The following is a 22,922-nucleotide window of genomic DNA, read 5'->3' as shown; positions in this document are numbered from 1 at the left end:
ATGTCTTGACATTTACGAAGCACTAACACTTGATTTTCCCGATTATGACAAAATTATTGCTCTCACGAAACACCTATCAGAAGATGCACTCGAATGGTTGGCCAAAGATGTCATACCAAAGTTGGCTACTCTTTCATGGCCTGACGTTCGACGAAAAATGATCGGTCGATTTGGTGATTCGGTAAACGATCCCTTACTCGACGCATCAAAACGGAAACTCAAGGCTAACGAAACTGTCATCGAGTATTACCACGCAATGCGTAAACTCTTGGACAGGGCTCGACTACCCGAACATCAACAAGTTTCGCTATTAACTAACGGTTTGCCCGAAGCATTCAAGATAGCTATGGCCGCCGCACAAGTAAAGGATGCCGAAACATGGCTTAATGTTGCGAAGGCAGTCGAGGCCGCAAAAGCATACAACAAGCATCGAGAGCATACCAATACCATCGATGAAGACGGATCGGTCTTATCGTCAGATAAAAGACATAAGGACCGGTCAAAGAAAAAGTTTGATAAGAAACCAAAACAACCATCATCTCCGTGCAGGTACTGTACAGCTATTGGTAAGACCGAATACCATTGGCATAATCAGTGCCAAATAAGACCACAACCATCAGCTACGACTACAGCAAATCCTGGATCATCACAACTAGCCATTACTAACACTCTTGAAGAATGCAATGTAATTGGCGATAATGGATATCTGTATTACGCAATCTGGATCGGTCAAGACAAGGTCTACGCTTTTCTCGACACTGGTAGCACATGCAGTGTTATGTCACGAGAAACAGCCGATCGATTTGGATTGAAACCTATTATTAATTCGGACATTAACATCAAGACATTAAGCGGCTTTAAGCGAACCATTGGCCGAGTGGACGTCGACGTACGGATCTTCAAAAAGGTTCGGCAACTTTCATTTCATATCGTCGATGATTTTGAACACAAGGTTCTTATTGGTATCGATGCCGGCTATGCATTCAATTTAACACCTCGATTTGATGTCGGAAAACCATACATACAAACCCATTATCTTAATCATACGATATCTACAGTTCCATCACCATCTCTATCAATCAATCAGATCGGCAAGACCGGTCTCGATGGATTGTTAGGATCGATCGATGTTTTCTGTAGACATGACAAGGATGTCGGTAAATTCAAGACAGCCGAACACTAGATTCGACTGAAACCCGACGCCATACCATACCATCAACGATTTTTTCGATTATCTCCCGATAGCGAAGCCATTATGAGAAAACATACGGAAGAAATGCTTGAAACAGGCCTAATCAGAAAGTGCCGCAAGGGTTCACCTTGGGCCAGTCCTATGTTTTTAGTAGATAAGCGCACTGGTGGGTACAGACCTGTCATTGATTATCGCAAATTAAACGCGATGACCATCAGTGAGCGTGAACCTCTACCAATTATACGCGACCTAATTGACAAATTGTCGGGATCGGTCTACTTTACAACACTTGATGTTGCATGGGGATATTGGCAAATACCATTATCTCCTAGATCGGTCGAATGCACCGCTTTTGTCACACCATACGGACAGTTTGAGTTTACAGTTTTACCATTCGGATTAAAAAACGCCGGCAGTGTATTTCAACGTGAACTCCGACATATACTACAAGATTTTCACGGCAATGGTGTGGAACAATATCTCGATGATATTGTTATCCATACTAAAACCGAAAAAGAACACTTGGATCTATTGGAACGAGTCCTAAAACGCCTCACCGATCACGGAGTGCGCCTAAGACAAGAAAAATGCAAATTTATGGCCATCGAAATCGAGTTTCTTGGACATGTAGTTTCATCAGATCAAGTGAAACCATCACCATCTAAATTGAAATCAGTAACTGAGTTTCCAACACGAAAACTAAAGTTGCTGTACAACAATTTATAGGTTTGTGTAATTTTTACCGTACATTCATTGACAAGTTTAGCGACATTGCCGCACCACTTACGGCACTCACATCACGCAAAACTGAGTTCACATGGGATCGGTCACATCAAGAAGCGTTTGACAAACTCAAGGAAGCGCTTTCGACCTCACCGGTTCTCGCCATTTACGATCGGTCCCTTCCCATTGAATTACACACCGACGCATCAGCCGTGGGTCTAGCAGGCATATTAATGCAAAAAGACTCACATAACAATCCACATGTAATCTCCTATTGGTCTCGTAAAACCAAATCAAGCGAGTGTAAGTACTCCTCGGCACAACTCGAATGTCTCGCAGTGGTTAACGCTGTCGAGCACTTCCGGGTTTACCTGGAAGGCAGTCACTTCACAGTCTTCACCGACTGCTCTGCTCTGAAATGGTTATTATCGATACCAAATCCATCATCAATGTTGTACCGCTGGTCTGTTCGACTTTCAGCATTTGACTACAACGTTCAACACAGGCCTGGAAAGACAAACCAAGCACCCGACGCATTGTCTCGTAATCCAGTGTCACATCATATTGAGATCGGTCAAATCGCTCTCAATCAACATGAAATCGATGATTATGATATACGTTTGCCAACCATCAAGAGAAACGGTATATCATATATCATATACAACAAAAAAGAACGCATCATAGTACCGAGATCTCTCATCGGTGATTTGCTTAGACAAGCACATGATAATCATAATCACCCCGGTACTGATAAAACCATTAGACTCATAGCATCACAGTATTGGTGGCCAAACCGTAACATAGAGATAATAAAATATGTCAAGTCATGTCATACTTGTCAAACGGTTAAACCATCAAATCAAGCATCACTCGGAACCAGTCGACCAATCGAGACGCCGACCGGTCCAAATCAACTATGGGCCATGGATTCAGTGGTGGTGGGGACTGCCGCCAATAATTCGTCCGCAAAATACGTCCTCACTATTATCGACCATCATTCGCGCTATATATGGGCATCAGCTGTTAAAAACAATACATCTGAAGCTGTCATTAATGCGCTCATTCATGTTTTTAGAGCTGCAGGTCAACCAGCCGCTCTACTGACCGACAATGGAACCAACTATACGTCAACACGGTTTAGACATTTCTTGGAAAGCCGTAAAATCAAACACTTATTATCGCCACCATATCATCCGCAAGCCAACGGTCTATGCGAAAAAGCTAATGGATTGATCAAAACTGGTATCAGCTTAGCTCTGGCCGATCGATCCAACCGTAAATGGTCTTCGCATTTGGAAAAGGTGGTCGAATCACTTAACAATCAACATCATAAGGTTACCGGATTTGTACCAAGATACGTACAATTTGGACATGTACCGACCGGTCAACCGAATCCAACTGTCACCATTGAAGAAGCGAGACGACAAGTGACCGACCGATCTCGCGCTGCACAAACCAAGAGGTCACAGTTACATAATTCCAAACACCAACGATCCAACTTTGATATCGGTGACTATGTCAGATACCGAATCCCAGACAATCATCCATCAAGATCTAAGTTTACGGCCTCATATCTCGCACCATGTATTGTTACCGAAAAACTTGGCGCCGAAACTTACCGACTAAACCAACTGCACGTAAACGATAATACTATCATTAAGTCGTTTATAGCTCATTCATCAGCTTTACGATCATATCATTGGCGTGATGGTCAATCACCGCCAACACAACAACAATACATTCAAGTCCAGTCATACAACAACAATGACAACAACAATCAATACAAGTATTTGCAACCATTTGTCACAACAACATCGAGATACCTGTCCTCACGTAGCCCGTCGCCAATTAATTCAAATATGGTTATGGGTCCAACTAGTGGCCCGACCTTCAACGGGTGGGAATTGAGGGAAAGTTCCAACATTGACCGGTCTATAGACCGATCAAATAGTCAACAATACTTTCCTCCAAACTTATATCAATGTAATCAACATATTATCAATGAGTCTCCAAACCATTATTACTCTGAGACTCAATACTATTAATATTCATATACTAAATGCTTACTTTAAAACCTCTATAAATACATGTGTTTAATACACATTTAATTCAGTCAATTGTTAGCTATCATAGAGTTAACATTACTCTTTATTTATACTTATTTATATTACTTATTATTTTCTGTATATTGTATTATATTTAATAAAGTTATTTATTTGATTAACATTTGTGTTCAATTGGATAATTTAACTAATTATGAGGGAATGATCGACTACCGATCGGTCATACCGGTGACCACACCATATGATCGGTCTTAGATCGATCCCAATTGTCCCTCAAGTTAATTTTACTAATTTATATAATAATAAAAAAATAATAATAGATAATAGTTAATCAAATGTTAGCGATTTGATGAACCGTTTGGCCATATCTAGTGTAGCCCTGGGCTGGTCTAACATTGCAAAATGGCCGGCATTACGTACAATAATATGCTGAAAATTACCGAAACTTTTTGCATAACCGGCTATTTCCGGGTCGTTTCTATTGACTTTCCAAATGTCACGTTTGGCTCTATTATAATCTAAATAATATTTCCAATCTATTTTAAGTTATAAATTAAATACAAACATAAAATAAATTTTTTTTTTGATAAAAAATTAAATTAATTAAATTTTTTTTTCAGTACTTTTATTTAATAGCAATCCATTGGTAGATTCGATGCCAACAACAATATCCAAATTACCGGTAAATAGCAATACTTTATAACCATTGTCTATGATTGCCGTCAAATTAGGTTCAGCCGATCGGGTAAAATCATCACTCATATACTGATGAACTAATAGACTGTACATATTATAGACAATCATATCATCATCACTGCCAACGTGTATGGCTTTCCTAACCGATTGTTGTTTGAAATAATTTTCAACTAAATATAGTCTATTCAAAACATTATCCGATTGTTGAATATTATAAAACAATGGAAAACCTGTTATATTCATTAGGTAATTGTTTGGTTGATTTGCTAGTACTTTAAAAAAAAAAAATAAAATAAATAATAATTACTTATTTTTTAATTATTATAATTGTTATTAATTTATATATTTTTTTAAGAAAAATAATTTAATTAGTTAACAATAGTTAATTGCTATGTTTTAATTAATTAATTAATAAATGCTAAAAACATACTTTACATACTTAATTGTATGAATAATTTTGATGCTTTCAAATAGTCCATAGATTTTATCAATTGTTTGATTTGATTTTGTTTTGTCTGGACTTCAATGGCTTGATTTTCATCAATTAAACCCAAATTCAATAGTGTCTTATCATAGGCTAACTGATTGATTGGATCAGTAAAACCATTGCCAACGAGTATACCCTTGAAATTCAGATTAGATATGTTTGACATTTGTATTAAGTAGTGGCCAAATGCGGGCACATATTTCCCAGCATATGATACACCGCCTACATATAAATCCCGTTTACGGTAGTCATGAAAAACCAGGAAAAATTGTCTGAGAAATTCATATAAATTCTGTGAAATAGTCAACTGGTCTCTGGAATAGCCATTATTGGTATTATCATTGGTATAACTAAATCCTGTTCCGACGGGATTATCCACATATATAATGGAAAATAATTGACGATTCCATGACCACGGGTTTATTGTTACATTTAATTTATAGTCTATGTTGAATGTGCCCCACATAAATAGTGATACTAGCGATGACATTCCCGGACCACCCTCTAGATAGACTAATACCGGTGCAGTTTCGGGATTTTTCTATTTTTTTAAAGATTAAATTAGGGATTAATTTAATAGAAATTTATATTAAATAAAACCAAAAAAAAAAAAACTTACAAAACATGGTATAAACCAGAAAAACATATTACTATTGTATCGGTCGTTGACTGTTATAAATCCGGTATACGATTCAACATTGGGTCCATTAGGGACTGTTAGCACCCGACTCATGGATCGGGCTTTTACTATATCATCACTAATACCCGATTTGATTAATGGTGTCAATAATAAATTTTGTTGTTTATCATTATTATTATTACTATTACTATTATTATTAAAATTATTATTAATAATATTATTAAGAATATTATTAAAATTATTATTAATATTATTATTATTATTATTAAGAATATTATTATAATATACTGTAAAAACAATTATTAATATTAATATATTAATTATTAATACGGTATAGAATTTTGCTAAAATCATAATTTATTTTTTTTATTAGTGTTTTTATGATTATATTTTAAACAATAATTATTTTATTTTCACTGATCATTATTTTTGATGTGTTATTTTGCAAACACTTTTGCAAAGATTGATTAGTATTAATATATTAGTTAATATTTTTTTTTTGTTATTTTTAATTATAATCAGCCAATTAGTCAGTGGTTTATGTAAAAAATGTTTATTTTAATAATAATAAGATAATTCAAATAATTTAAAACTGTTTAGTTTAAAATCAGTAAATATTTATAAATACTTAATCAATAACAAAAAAAATTAAACACAAACATATTTAGTATAATTTTAAAATTTTTTATATTTGTTTTATAAATATATATTTATTTAATTTAATTGACAAGTTTTTAAATAATTTATTTTAGTTTAAATTTATATTTTAGTTTCACTATTTTAATATATAATTTGTAATTATATTTTTTAATTAATTTAAATAATTTTAAAAAAAAAGTTTTAATAGTAAATTTTTTTATACAAAACACATAAAAAAAATAATTGTTGTAATAATTTAATAACAATAATAATTATATAATTAAAAAATAATTTTTTTTAACCGGTTTATCAAATTAAAATTATATTTTAATTAATTAAATATAATTAAATTAATTAAATTTAACTAAATAATCCGCCTAAATTATAGACAATACCGCCATCGATGACCAGATTAGTACCGGTTATAAAACTGGCCGATCGGGAGGCCAACCAAACACAAGCTTCGGCTATATCCAGGGGCTGACCAATACGTTTCAATGGTGTCTTAGAGCTTATGTATTGCATTAGTTGTTCAATGATTTTGCGATCACCTTGATGAAATGGTGTATCAATATAGCCAGGGCTATTATATATATATATATATACATATACATAAATTAATTTTTTTTAAATAATTATTAATGATTACTGTTTGATATGATTATAATAATAATTATTATTATAAGTTTACATATAATTACAAGTTTTACAGTATATACAGTATATATCTATACAATAGTTAACTTACTTGACTGTATTGACCCGTATATTGGGTCCCAATTCAAGTGCCAACACACGGGTCATCATATCTATAGCCGATTTGGACACACAATAGGCTAATGAAGATTTTGACTGTATATATGAAATAATAATAATAATAAATATTTAAAACATTTTTTTTAATTAAATCTATAAATTAAAACTTTTCTAATCATAACATACCGGTGCTATTGAATTAACACTAGATATACTGATAATTGAGCCGTTAGTTTTGTTCAAATACGGTACCGACAGATAACTTAGTTCGACATACGGACGCAAATTAACGGCCATTAGTTTGTCAAATACGGGCATAAATTGTTTATCGGTAACTGCGGCTCCGGCACCCATACCGGCATTGTTGACCAACACATCCAACTGTCCATAGGTTTTGATTGTCTGATCCAATAGTGACTGCAATTCAGTACTATTGCTAACATCGGCCCTAACTTGTAATGGCTATACATATAATAAATTATGATTTTTTTTGTTATTTATTAATAAGTTTATTATTATTACTATTAATATTTAGCAAACCTTTAGTTTTTTCGGTGACAACTGTTGGCATTCATTGGCCACTAATTAGATTTCAGTTTGATTTCTACCAGTGATGACAACATTGGCACCCAATCGGGCAAAAAGTTTGGCAATACCGGCACCGATACCACTACTCGAACCGGTAGTCAATACAACTTTTCCCGAAAAATTTCGTGAATCATTCAATGGATTATTAACTAAATTATTTGCATTAGCTATGGCTATAAATATGACTAATAAAAAATAATTAATAAATAATAAATTCATTTTTTTGTTTGTTTTAATTTTTATTTTCAAACAATAAATAATAAATAACCAAAAAAAATTATTATTATTATTAAATTATTAGTTAAACAATCAATATTTATACAATTTTGTTTTTAGTTAAAATATTATTATTATCAATTTTTAAAAAAAATAAATAATTTAAGATTAATTAAGTGGATTATACTTGTGATTTTGATAAAAATAAAAATTTAGTTTTAATAATAAGTTTAATTAATATATATAGTAATATATTACAGTATTAGCAATAAAAATAACTATTATTTAATTTTTACTAAAATACAATATAAATTATACACTATATAACCTTATATATATATTATACAGTATATACACTATATAATTATTTATATATAAATATAATTAAACATATAATAGTAACCTTAATGTACTTATATAATGATAATTAGTTAATCAGTTTTAATTATCAATTGAATAGCTATAGTAGCTCATAATAGATTGCAATATAATGTATATAATATAACAACTAATTAAATTATATAATAAATTTATTAAAACTATTTATTTTAAGAAAAATAAATTTAAACTTTAATTTTAAGTGAAAAATCTAAATTACTATAGACTAACAAAACTAATAATAATTATTATATAAAAAAATAAATATATAAAAAATCTTAAATAATTCATAAGCAAATAGATTTTTTTCAATTTTTAATATTATAAAACAAAAAATTTATATATAAACTATAATTAATATTAATTTAATTAAACATTTACAAATACATACTTACATAAAAACTAATATAATTTAATTAAATAAAATGATTTATTTATATTTACTTTAATAAAATTTATCTATTATTTAAAAAATAACTTTTATTTTTAAAAATAAATGTAAATTAACTTAAGTATACTATATATATACTGTATATATTAATTAATTATTATTAATACTTTATGCGCCGTCTATTTGAAAACATTTAATATGTTTTTAATTAATATTTTGTTTATAAATAATTTCTTTTAATATATAATTTTATTAATTAAAAAAAAAATATTTAAAATAATAATAATAATAAATTTATATACAATGAGTGTCACAAATTTAAAATCTATGTTTAACTTTTGGATAACTTTTCCAATAATTAGTTTAATACTATTAATAAGTAAGTATTTAATGTATATATTTTTAATAATAAAGTTTATTGTTTATTGAAATTAAATTGTTTTACAAAATTAATAATAAGTTTTATTAGTAAAAACATTATTATATATAAATAGATACAACAATATTGGCTAATGATTTAAATTATGGACTAATTGATTATAACGATTATATTATTTATAATAATATTTATAATAATAATAATGAGGACTATCCTAATAATAATGTGGTGTATCCTAATATTAATTATGACATCCCCGATAGTGATGGTGATGGTGGTGATGGTAGAGATTACATACCCTATTTCCAGCCACCAATATTACAGCCTATACGTATGGTTAGACCTAATCATAATGATTTAGGAGACCCATATTTAGTCGACCCAATGGACAGTCGTCTACTATCTGATAGTTATCATAGGCATTATCATCAGCTAGCATCACGATCATCATCATCATCATCAGCACCGGTAGTAGACTATGATGATGATGCCAATGCCAGTAGTGGTGGTGGTGGTGGTGGTAGAGATTATATACCCTATTCCCAGCCACGTATGGTTAGACCCAATCATAATTATCTGGGAGGACGACACCATCCTTATTTAGACGACCCAATGGACAGTCGTCTACTACCTGATAGTTATCATCATAGTCGTCGACAGCTACGAGCATCACCATCATCAGCAGCAGCAGCACCGGTAATAGTAGACGATGACGATGCCAGTAGTGGTGGTCGTCCAGGTCTAGTCAATTATGGACAGAAATTTATGACAAGCAAATCTAAACCGTGGCGTAATGATAATCCACAAGTGGCGGCACTGAATAGATATGCCGAACAGGCAGTAGTCTCGGGTTTTCGGATAACTGAGCCCAAACCCGAACAACGTACGGTCCAGGAGTTTCCAGCAATGGACGAAATCAATCCGGATAGGTGTGGCCAATTGGATGGCCGTCCGATTGGTGTTAGGGTTGTCAATGGTAAGGATGCCAATGAAGGTTCCTATCCTTGGATGGTCGCCATATTGAAAAACGGTGATTCCTGGTGTGGCGGCAGTATTATCAATAGTCGATGGATACTGACGGCTGCCCATTGTTTTATGAAGTTTAGTAATTGTTTGTTTTTTTTAAAAAAAATTTAATTTTGATTTATTTAGTTAATTAATTAATTAATTAATACTAAAATTATTATTTATTTATATATTAAACTAGATGTTATTTTTTAGATACAGTAATAATAATAATTAATATAAATATTATTATATAATTATATATCTATATTAAAATAGAGTCTATTTAAGTTTTTTTTTTGTGTATTTTTAACTTTTTATAAAAATTTATAATATTTTTTTTTAATTCAAAGTATTACAAACCTTATAATCTCAAAAAAATTAGTGATCAAGATCCAAAATTGTATGCAATTAGGGTTGGCACAGTCAATCGAAACCGGGGTAAGTATACACATACACATACACATACACATACACATACACATACACATACACATACACATACACATACACATACACATACACATACACATACACATACACATACACATACACATACACATACACATACACATACACATACACATACACATACATACACATACACATACACATACATACACATACACATACATACACATACACATACACATACACATACACATACACATACACATATACACATATACACATATACACATATACACATATACACATATACACATATACACATATACACATATACACATATACACATATACACATATACACATATACACATATACACATATACACATATACACATATACACATATACACATATACACATATACACATATACACATATACACATATACACATATACACATATACACATATACACATATACACATATACACATATACACATATACACATATACACATATACACATATACACATATACACATATACACATATACACATATACACATATACACATATACACATATACACATATACACATATACACATATACACATATACACATATACACATATACACATATACACATATACACATATACACATATCATACTACCATACTTATCATTAGGTAGAGCCTATCGTGTCGACTATCTGGTAATGCATGAACGATTTCACCTGGATAATATGTACAATTCCGATATAGCTATGTTGCACGTGCGCCAGGATATCGAAATGGGCGAAAATGTTAACTCGATTTGTCTGCCCACCCGTCAATACGAAGATCCATTGGCCAGTCGATTGTTGGTAACCGGTTGGGGACAGACACAGTTTGACAATCATGACTTGCCAACCAACCTACAGGAAGTCCTGCTGACCAGGATCAGTATATTCAAGTGTGCCGATATGTATAAGGGAAAAGATAATAAAATCTATTTCTCGCAATTGTGTACATTGAATAAAAATCAGGATGCATGTCAGGTAATGCTAGTTTATTATTATTATTATTATAAATGGGACAGTTAGATTATATCTGTAAGTTATATAAAACTATATACCGTTATATATATACTGTATATATACTGTGTATATACTATATATACTGTATATTATATAGATTATAAGCGCTTTTATAGATAGGATGCCACTATGTCTAGTAAAATATCTACTTATTATTATATTTATAAAACATTTTATTTGTTATTTATTGTATTTTTTTTAATAAAAAAATTTATATATATGTTAATATATATTTTTTTAAAAATAGATATCTATTTTTTATCTGTGCATATAATACAGTATATTTAAATTATAATATACAAAAAAAAATGTTTCAGTTACTAATAAAAATTGTTATAATTTTTATATAATAATCTTATTTATTTATTTATTTTATTTTTTTATAAAAAAGGGTGACTCGGGTGGGCCGGCACTTGAATATCGTAATAAGGCAGCATATTTAGTTGGCATAGTATCCTATGGATCTACATGTGCTGGTACATTTATTTTTTATAATAATAAAAAATACATTTTACATTTTTGTATTATTTTAATTATTTTTTAAAAAATAATTTTTCTAAAAATTATTAAATTAATTTATTATTAATATATTATTATTAGATGGTATGCCCGGTGTGTTTACAAAAGTTTCCTATTATATCGATTGGATATTAACACAATTAGACAATTATAAAAATAAAAAACAATAATAATTAAATGTATTATTTATTTTGTTTATTTTTCAACAAAAAAAATTATTATTACATTACATGTACAGTATTATTATTATTATTATAAATAATTAAGTTAATAAAATAATCATATATATATACATATAAATAATAAATAAATTTTATAAAATTAAAAAAATAAAATAAAAATAAATAGCTGTTATTTTATATTTATATATAACAATTTAGTTTATATATATATATTAATAGATACTGTATAAACAATTGCATTAAATAATAATAATAATAATAATATGAAAAAATATGTTGCAATTGTAGTAGAATTGTATAAAAATTGTATTTATTTTTACTAAAAAAAACTATTTGAAACTATTTATTAAAATATATGAAATACAAAACTACTTATTTGTTGTAATTGATATATTAATATATAAATAATTGTTGTTTATAAATAAAATCTGTAAATAAATGTAATTATAATATACAGGTACATTGGCTGATTGTAAATAATAATTAGTTTTTAAATATTTATACCAAAAAACACTACACTAATTATTAATTAATTAACTAACTAAATAAGCCGTCTAAATTATAGACAATACCGCCATCGATGACCAGATTAGTACCGGTTATAAAACTGGTCGATCGGGAGGCCAACCAAACACAAGCTTCGGCTATATCCAGGGGCTGACCAATACGTTTCAATGGTGTCTTAGAGCTAATGTATTGCATTAGTTGTTCAATGATTTTGCGATCACCTTGATGAAATGGTGTATCAATATAACCAGGGCTATATATATATACGGTATATAAATCAATAACAACAACAAAAATTATTATTAAAGTTTTTAGTTATTACTAGTATTTAGCAAACCTTTAGTTATCTAAATTATGCGCTATATATATATTATATACAGTATATATATATATAATTAAACATATAATAGTAACCTTAATGTACTTACAGTTTTAATTATCAATTGAATAGCTATTATTGCTAATAATTTAAATTTATTACAATAATAAATTTAACAACTTAAATTATATTGTAAATTAGTTAAAACTATTTTTTTTAAAAAAGAAAACAAATTAAAAAAAGTTAATTGAAAAATAAAAATAAATATAAAATAATAAAACTATAATAATTATTATAAAAATAAATAAATATATAAAATAATTCTTAAATAATTCATTATCAAATATATTTTTTTCATTTTTTAATATTATAAAACAAATAATTTATAAATAAAAACAAAAAACATTAAAATAAACTATGATTAATATTAATTTATTTAAATATTTACAAATATATACTTACATAAAAACTAATATATTTTATAAATATATACTTTAATTGTATAAATTGATAAAAATTATTTATATTTATTTTATTTTAATAAAATTAATTTATTATTTAAAAAAATGACTTTATTTTTTTAAAAATAATTGTAAATTAACATAAGTATATATATTTAATTAATTAATTATTAATACTATATGCGCCGTCTATTTGAAAACATATTATAACTAAATATATTATTAATTAATATTTTGTTTATAAATAATTATATATATATATATATAATTATATAAATTAATTAAAAAAAATATTTATAATAATAATAATAAATTTATATACAATGAGTGTCACAAATTTAAAATCTATGTTTAACTTTTGGATAACTTTTCCAATAATTAGTTTAATACTATTAATAAGTAAGTATATAATGTATATATTTTTTTAATAATAAAGTTTATTGTTATTGAAAATAAATTAAATTGTTTTTATAAAATAAAATCAATAGTATTTAAATTTAAAAAAAATAATAATAAGTTTTATTAGTAAAAACATTATTATATATAAATAGATACAACAATATTGGCCAATGATTTAAATTATGGACTAATTGATTATAACGATTATATTATTTATAATAATAATTATGATAATAATAATTATGATAATAATAATGAGGACTATCCTAATAATTATGAGAACTATCCTAATAATTATGAGAACTATCCTAATAATTATGAGAACTATCCTAATAATTATGAGAACTATCCAAATAATTATTATGAGGACTATCCTAATATTAATTATGACATTCCCGATGATGATGATGGTAGTGGTAGAGATTATATACCCTATTCCCAGCCACGTATGGTTAGACCCAATCATAATTATCTGGGAGGACGACATCATCCTTATTTAGACCACCCAATGGACAGTCGTCTACTACCTGATAGTTATCATCATAGTCGACAGCTACGAGCATCACCATCATCAGCAGCAGCCCAGGTAGTAGTAGACGATGACGATGCCAGTAATGTGGATGGTGGTGGTGGTCCAGGTCCAGTCTATTATGGACAGACATTTAGGATAAGCAAATCTAAACCATGGCGTAATGATAATCCACAAGTGGCGGCATTGAATAAAAATGCTGAACTGGCAGTAGTATCGGGTTTTCGGATAACTGAGCCCAAACCCCAGCAGCGTACGATCCAGGAGTTTCCCGCAATGGACGAAATCAATCCGGATAGGTGTGGCCAACTGGATGGCCGACAGATTATCCAGAGGGTTGTCAACGGTAAGGATGCCAAAGAGGGTGCCTATCCGTGGATGGTCGCCATATTGAAAAACGGTGAATCCTGGTGTGGCGGCAGTATTATCAATAGTCGATGGATACTGACGGCTGCCCATTGTTTTATGAAGTTTAGTAATTGTTTGTTTGTTTTTTATTTAATTTTGATTTATTTAGTTAATTAATTAATTAAATAATAATTAATACTAATATAATTATATACTTAATTCTAATATTATTTTATAATTAATACTAATATTAGTATTTAATTAATACTAATATTATTATTGTATACTTGTTTTTTTTTATAAATTTAATTTAGTAAATACTAATAAAGTATTATAATCTTAATATATCTATATTACAAATTTTAAATTTATATTGCAAATTTTTAATTTATATTACAAATTTTTAATTTATATTACAAATTTTTAATTTATATTACAAATTTTTAATTTATATTACAAATTTTTAATTTATATTACAAATTTTTAATTTATATTACAAATTTTTAATTTATATTACAAATTTTTAATTTATATTACAAATTTTTAATTTATATTACAAATTTTTAATTTATATTACAAATTTTTAATTTATATTACAAATTTTTAATTTATATTACAAATTTTTAATTTATATTACAAATTTTATAATCCCAATAAAATAGTGATCAAGATCCAAAATTGTATGCCATTAGGGTTGGCACAGTAAATCGAAACCGGGGTAAATACACACACATATACACATATACACATATACACATATACACATATACACATATACACATATACACATATACACATATACACATATACACATATACACATATACACATATACACATATACACATATACACATATACACATATACACATATACACATATACACATATACACATATACACATATACACATATACACATATACACATATACACATATACACATATACACATATACACATATACACATATACACATATACACATATACACATATACACATATACACATATACACATATACACATATACACATATACACATATACACATATACACATATACACATATACACATATACACATATACACATATACACATATACACATATACACATATACACATATACACATATACACATATCATCCTACCATACTTATCATTAGGTAGAGCCTATCGTGTCGACTATCTGGTAATGCATGAACGATTTCACCTGGATAATATGTACAATTCCGATATAGCTATGTTGCACGTGCGCCATGATATCGAAATGGGCGAAAATGTTAACTCGATTTGTCTGCCAACCCGTCAATACGAAGATCCATTGGCCAGTCGACTGTTGGTAACCGGTTGGGGACAGACACAATTTGACAATCATGAATTACCAACCAACCTACAGGAAGTCCTGCTGACCAGGATCAGCATATTCAAGTGTGCCGATATGTATAAGGGAAAAGATAATAAAATCTATTTCTCGCAATTGTGTACATTGAATAAAAATCAGGATGCATGTCAGGTAATGCTAGTTTATTATTATTATGGCTTATAATAATAATAGTAATTATTATTATTATAAATGGGACAGTTAGATTATCTATAAAACTATATAATGGTATATATATATACTCTATATATTTTAAATACAAATTATATTTTTAACATATATATATATATATAGATAGTACAAATGCTTTTATAGATAGGATGTCTACTTATTATTATATTTATAAAATATTTTAATTGTTATTTACTGTATTTTTTAATATAAAAAAAATTATATATAAGTTAATATATAAATTTATATATTTTTTTAAAAATATATAATATACAAACAACAAAAATATGTTTCATAAAACAAATAAAATTATGTTTTAAATTTTATTTAATAATTATTTTTTTTTAAAAAAAGGGTGACTCGGGTGGGCCGGCACTTGAATATCGTAATAAGGTAGCATATTTAGTTGGCATAGTATCCTATGGATCGACATGTGCTGGTACATTAAAAAAAATTACATTTTATATTTTTGTATTATTTTAATTTTTTAAAAAATAATTTTTCTAAAAATTATTAAATTAATTTATTAATATATTATTATTAGATGGTATGCCCGGTGTGTTTACAAAAGTTTCCTATTATATCGATTGGATATTAACACAATTAGACAATTATAAAAATAAAAAACAATAATTATTATATTATATTATTTATTTATTTTTCAAAATAAAAATTATATTTTTATGTAAAACCTTATTATTTTTTATGTATATTTTAATTAAGAACTTATATGTAAAAAAATTTCTAATTATTGTATTGTATTTGTGTTTAATTAAAAAAAATCTAAATTTTTTATTTGATTTTTTTTATTAACATCAAACATTAAATGTATTTTTTTATATTTTTATATAAACATTATTATATTAATAAAAAAAAATAAAATTCAAAAGTTTTTATGACACCTATTAATACTACTGTATTAGTCACTACCAGGGTTTTAAAAATGGCAGGCATAAACAATAGATGCCAATTTTGCCAAATGCCTGCCCTGCCTCTGCCATGCCCTGGGCATCTATTTTCAGGTGGTGACACCTATTATTTTATTTTTATATTATTAATTAATTTATAAAACATTGTTTTTATAATATATTTCAACAATCAATAATCAAAGGTAATATTTGAAATAAGTAAATTAATTGTAAATTTAATTAACACGTTAAAACACTAAATTACATTTTTTTTATAAATACAGTTGCTTTTTAGCAATTTAAATTGGCAGGCAAATAAAATAGATGCCCAAAATGCCAGGCATTTATGGCATCTATTTGGGCATTGCCAGGGCAGGCATTTATTTTCTTAAAACCCTGGTCACTACTGAATATTTAAATAATTATTATTTATATAAATATATTATTAAATATTTTTTATTTAAATAATAAATAATTTTATTGATTATTTTAATTTGTATAACTAATAACTTTTTAAAAAAAAACAAAACTGTAACAACAAATTTATTTTCAAGTATTATACTAATATAATACAAAAAAATTGTAAGTGTAGAATAATAATAATATAATATTAAATTTAAAATATATAAAAATTTTTTAATGTTAACAATAATACTAAAATATAAAGTAATATTTTTTAAAACAAAATAATTTTTTATTATTAATTGATGATTGTTAATATACAATATTTTTAAAAAAAAAGTATATATATAAATATATTATTAAACTAAATTATATTAATAAATCAGGAAAAAAAATTATGATTATGATTATGAAAATTATTAATATAATTATTACTATAAAATATTATTGAAAAAAAACTTAATTATTTCAATTAATTTTTAAAAAAATTATTATTTAATTAATTTTTAAAAAAATTATTATTTAATTAATTTTTTAAAAAAAATATTATTTAATTAATTTTTAATAGATTTAGGTTAAAACTAATTAATTAATTAACTAATTAATAATTTAATATCTATAACGATTTTCCCGTCTAATCTTGCAGGCCCACCATATAAAATAGCCCAATCCGATCAACAATAGTAGACCACCGATGACTATGAATATAATATGCCACCATCTCAGGGCACAGGAGGCACTGTATCGGCCGTGATAGTAGCACAGGGATCCCAATCGTTGGTCAGTATCCTGCTCAAGCCAATTAGCATAGTTAATATCGCAACGTTTGGCTATTTTTAGTTTACATTTCAACGATTGCCAATGATAGCAACAGTAGCTCCGGGATGAATAGTCCTATTAATTGATTTTTTTTAAATCAATTGTAATAAATAAATAATTAATTAATTAATTTTCTTAATATATATATATTTTACTACTACAACAATAACAATAATACTAACAAAATTATTATAAATTAAAATTAAATATTAATTTTTGTTTTAAATTTAGATATATATATATATATATATATATAATAATAATAATAATAATAATAATAATAATATTGTTGTTTAATTGCAATAATAATTTAATTAAATAAAATAAATAAATAATTAATTAATTAATTTTTTTTCTTAATATATATTTTACTACTACAACATCAATAATAATAATAACAAAATTATTATAAATTAAATATTATTTTTTTGTAATTTATATATATAATAATAATATTGTTTAATTGTATAATAATAATTTAATAAAATAAAATAAATAATTAATTAATTTGTTTTTCTTAATATATATTTTACTACTACAACATCAATAATAATAATAACAAAATTATTATAAATTAAATATTATTTTTTTGTAATTTATATATATAATAATAATATTGTTTAATTGTATAATAATAATTTAATTAAATAAAATAAATAATTAATTAATTTGTTTTTCTTAATATATATTTTACTACTACAACATCAATAATAATAATAACAAAATTATTATAAATTAAATATTATTTTTTTGTAATTTATATATATAATAATAATATTGTTTAATTGTATAATAATAATTTAATTAAATAAAATAAATAATTAATTAATTTGTTTTTCTTAATATATATTTTACTACTACAACAATAACAATAATAATAACAAAATTATTATAAATTTATTTTAAAAAATTTATATATATATAATACTAATGTTTAATTGTCTAATAATTTAATTAAATAAAATAAATAATTCTCACTGTTATTTCTATCTAAATTATAATTTAGTGATATTTTTTTAATTAATAAATATTAATTATTATGTTTAGTATACAGTTTTATTATTAAAGTATGCAAACAATCAGATATAATGTAATATTTGATTTTAGTATTATTTTTTTTTTTTAGAATTTATTATTTATAAATTTAATTTAATTAATTAAAAAACATCTTAAAACATTTAATATTAACTTTAATATATATATATATATAATTTAAGTTTATAATTTAATAAAAGCTGTTTAATATTTTTTTTTTATTAATAATATTATTAATAATAAGTTATTAAATTTGTTTTCACTAGATTTTACTGTATATAAAATTAACAATATATTTAGTAATTAAATTATTTTAATTTATTTTTTAAAAAAAAAACTTAATATAATAGTGTATTTTAATATATATAAAAAAATACTTTAATTAAAAAAAATAATTAAATTATCGCAAACCTGTTGTACTTCACGTACATCCCAGTCATCGGCCGCATAGCTATCGCACTGAGACATCTTCTCCCGTTCCCTAATCGGACAGTTATTATAGTATTGTACTTTAGTTTGTTGGCGGCCATTGTTGTTGTAGACTTGCAATAGTTTACGTAAATTTTGTGGACGACTAATATCATAATTTTCCGGCCGGTTAGGTTGTTGCTGATGATTGTGTCGGTCAACTATAGCACAGTTAGCACCGGTAGTTATGATGACCACAAAAATAACTACTACTAGTAGTAGTAGTAGTAGTGGTAATATATGAACACATTTGGCAATTGTTTTAGTCATTATTTTTTTAATAAATATAAAATTAAATAAACTTTTTTTTTAATGTATATGATATATATTAGTGATAATCACAATTTTTTTTATTTAAAAATTAATTATATATTTGATATTAATTAGTAATATTAATTAATTAATTACTGTAATAATCTATTAAATTATAAAAAAATGTATATTAAATACCAAAAAACACTAAATGTTTTATATATATATTTTTCAATAATTATTATTTTTTTGTTGTAATAATGTTATTTAGCATTAATAGTTAAATAATAATTACAACTAAACTGTTGTTAAATTACTTTATGTGTTATACTATTAATATAATAATATCTAATAATAATAATTATTATTATTATTACTATTTAACAATACGTATTGTAAAACGGAAACTATTTTAGAGATAAAAGATAAACATTTTATATTTTTGTTTAACTAAAATAATAATAATAATAATAATAACATAATAATAATAATAATGTTATTATTTGCAAAACTATGTGTCACTGTGTATAGTAATAGTAATAATAATAATAATAAATAATAATTTTTTCTAAGAAATTATTACACATATATACAGTATATAAAATGTATATAACTATTACCAGTTGCTCAGATACCAACCCAACCAACCAACCTAACCAACCAACTAGACCTACCTGTCCTCAAAGTATTTTGAACAGTAAATAATATTGACATTAATTGTATGCATAGAAAAAAAATTTAGACCACAATATTATAGTCAATTTAATATTATTATTTTTATTTACAATTACAAATTGAAAATATTATTTTTAGACAATTTATTGATTTCATATTGTTTTGCATACTATTTGCAAAATATACTGTAAACTAAATGTTTTTTTTATTAAAATAATTTTTAATATTATATATATAATAATACAGTTATAATAATATTTAAATCTTTTTTTTTAAGATAAAGTATAAAAATTATATATAAAAATACATATGAAATCTAATTAATTGAAAAATATTTTTAAATTATTATTTAAATTTTTATAAAAAAAATAGATGATGCATTTTTATTATATCATAATTATCATTTTTATGATTTATAATATAATAAAGTAGTATAATATAGTATACCAATCTAATAAAAATGTTTACTTAATTTTAAAATATTATTTAAAATAAAAACAATTAATTAAACATTATTAATTTTTTAAAAATAATATTTATTATTTAAATATATATAAAGTAATTTAATTATTATTTTTTCTACTATTTTTATTATTTTTGTTTTAATTATATCTTTGAAAAAAAATTTCTTATTGGATATTTTAATTTATCAAAAAATTATTTAGTTGCACAATAATAATAATTTATTATTATTATTATTACTCTAATTTAATTCAGCTAATTTTTTTTTCACACAATCATCTAATGCTAAGCCTAGAAACAATAATAAATTTTTATTATTATTAACTAATTTATTTGAAAAAAATACTAATAAATAATAATTTTATGTTCAATTAGTTTACAGTAATATACATACAGCAATACACTGTCTACAAAAATATACTGTATATACATATAATATGTTTTGTATGTAAAAATGTATTGTATATAGTACTGTAGTATATGTATATGTATATGTATGTAGTATTGATATTATAATTTTATTTTTTATATATTTAACTATCATATATATAATAGCAATTTAATATTTATTTTTTTAAATTTTTATTATATAAAACGTGTGTGTGTTTACGTACGTAATAATGATTAGCACATTCAACACAATTATATATAATATACAGTATTATATATACTGTTATATATGTAAATAATAAAACAGTATAATAATATATTTAAATTTTTACATAAATGCTGTTTGATTGTTTTTGTTTGTTTAATTAATTAATTATTTCAAAATATTAAAAAAATTATCATTATTAGGTGGGTGGTCACATATTACTACTGCATCATTTAATAGGATGGGGGGTTAGCCAAATCGAACTTTTGCAAACGAGGGGGGAAGTGGAGGGGAGGGGTAGAGACTTTAAGAACGTTTGCATTTAGATAATATTTTTTTGTGGTGGGGAGGGAGGGGGTTTAGAGGTTAGGGCCATGCAAACGTAATTTATTTTTTTAATGACTACATGCGAACATAGGGGACGGAGACAGGGGGTCTAAATTTCTTTGAAAAAGTGTAAACGTAATATGTGAATCGCCCCTTTATACAAATAGTTGCCTTGATAAGTTTATCATGTGTAATTGGCGCCTAACTATTATTTTTTATCAAATCATATAATATTATTATAATCTACTGTATATATATTGTTTACTAAAATATTTTAAATAATTTAATATTTACTTTAAAAAATTTTACAATTAATTTTTCAAGCTACATTAGATTATTGAAATTAATTTATTTTAACTATAAATATTATTTATTAATTAATATATTACTTTCAATATTAAAATTTAACAAAAAAATTAATTCATTTTTTAATTATATTAAACTAAATAAAAATATGTAAATAAATTATAAATTATACAAAATTTTACAAAAACTACCAAAAATTATAATTAAATAATTAACTGAATTTTT

The 22,922-nt window shown here is 25.4% G+C and overlaps 5 protein-coding genes across 5 annotated transcripts; 2 read left to right on the top strand and 3 right to left on the bottom strand.

Annotated features, from left to right (window-relative positions):
- Positions 1-4,305: 4,305 nt before the first annotated feature.
- LOC128951590 (probable serine carboxypeptidase CPVL) lies at positions 4,306-5,940 on the bottom strand. The gene is made up of 4 exons (XM_054296838.1): positions 5,781-5,940; positions 5,114-5,702; positions 4,602-4,946; positions 4,306-4,514 (listed from the first exon to the last, which is right to left on the bottom strand). The coding sequence occupies exons 1-4, from the start codon at positions 5,892-5,894 to the stop codon at positions 4,306-4,308; spliced, it is 1,257 nt and encodes a 418-aa protein (XP_054152813.1). The 5' UTR covers positions 5,895-5,940.
- An 860-nt stretch (positions 5,941-6,800) lies between these two features.
- Positions 6,801-7,767, bottom strand: LOC128951589 (granaticin polyketide synthase putative ketoacyl reductase 2-like). The gene is made up of 4 exons (XM_054296837.1): positions 7,737-7,767; positions 7,383-7,648; positions 7,189-7,292; positions 6,801-7,023 (listed from the first exon to the last, which is right to left on the bottom strand). The coding sequence occupies exons 1-4, from the start codon at positions 7,765-7,767 to the stop codon at positions 6,801-6,803; spliced, it is 624 nt and encodes a 207-aa protein (XP_054152812.1).
- A 1,648-nt stretch (positions 7,768-9,415) lies between these two features.
- On the top strand, positions 9,416-12,325 carry LOC128951588 (brain-specific serine protease 4-like). The gene is made up of 5 exons (XM_054296836.1): positions 9,416-10,248; positions 10,539-10,594; positions 11,248-11,597; positions 12,028-12,112; positions 12,237-12,325. The coding sequence occupies exons 1-5, from the start codon at positions 9,482-9,484 to the stop codon at positions 12,323-12,325; spliced, it is 1,347 nt and encodes a 448-aa protein (XP_054152811.1). The 5' UTR covers positions 9,416-9,481.
- Positions 12,326-12,917: 592 nt separating this feature from the next.
- LOC128951587 (transmembrane protease serine 11G-like) lies at positions 12,918-17,081 on the top strand. Its single transcript, XM_054296834.1, has 6 exons — positions 12,918-12,980; positions 14,283-15,022; positions 15,563-15,618; positions 16,060-16,409; positions 16,803-16,887; positions 16,993-17,081. Exons 1-6 carry the CDS (start codon positions 12,918-12,920, stop codon positions 17,079-17,081), a joined length of 1,383 nt encoding a protein of 460 aa, XP_054152809.1.
- Positions 17,082-18,367: 1,286 nt separating this feature from the next.
- Positions 18,368-20,350, bottom strand: LOC128951586 (uncharacterized). The gene is made up of 2 exons (XM_054296833.1): positions 20,024-20,350; positions 18,368-18,652 (listed from the first exon to the last, which is right to left on the bottom strand). The coding sequence occupies exons 1-2, from the start codon at positions 20,348-20,350 to the stop codon at positions 18,368-18,370; spliced, it is 612 nt and encodes a 203-aa protein (XP_054152808.1).
- Positions 20,351-22,922: the final 2,572 nt, after the last annotated feature.

This window comes from Oppia nitens, unplaced genomic scaffold, assembly GCF_028296485.1.
Source record: "Oppia nitens isolate AA-2021 unplaced genomic scaffold, nextdenovo-longstitch-racon4-pilon3 scaffold1_pilon_pilon_pilon, whole genome shotgun sequence".
NCBI lineage: Eukaryota > Metazoa > Arthropoda > Arachnida > Sarcoptiformes > Oppiidae > Oppia > Oppia nitens.
The sequence above is the reverse complement of the archived record's forward strand: the minus strand, read 5'-3'. Positions and strand labels throughout refer to the sequence as shown.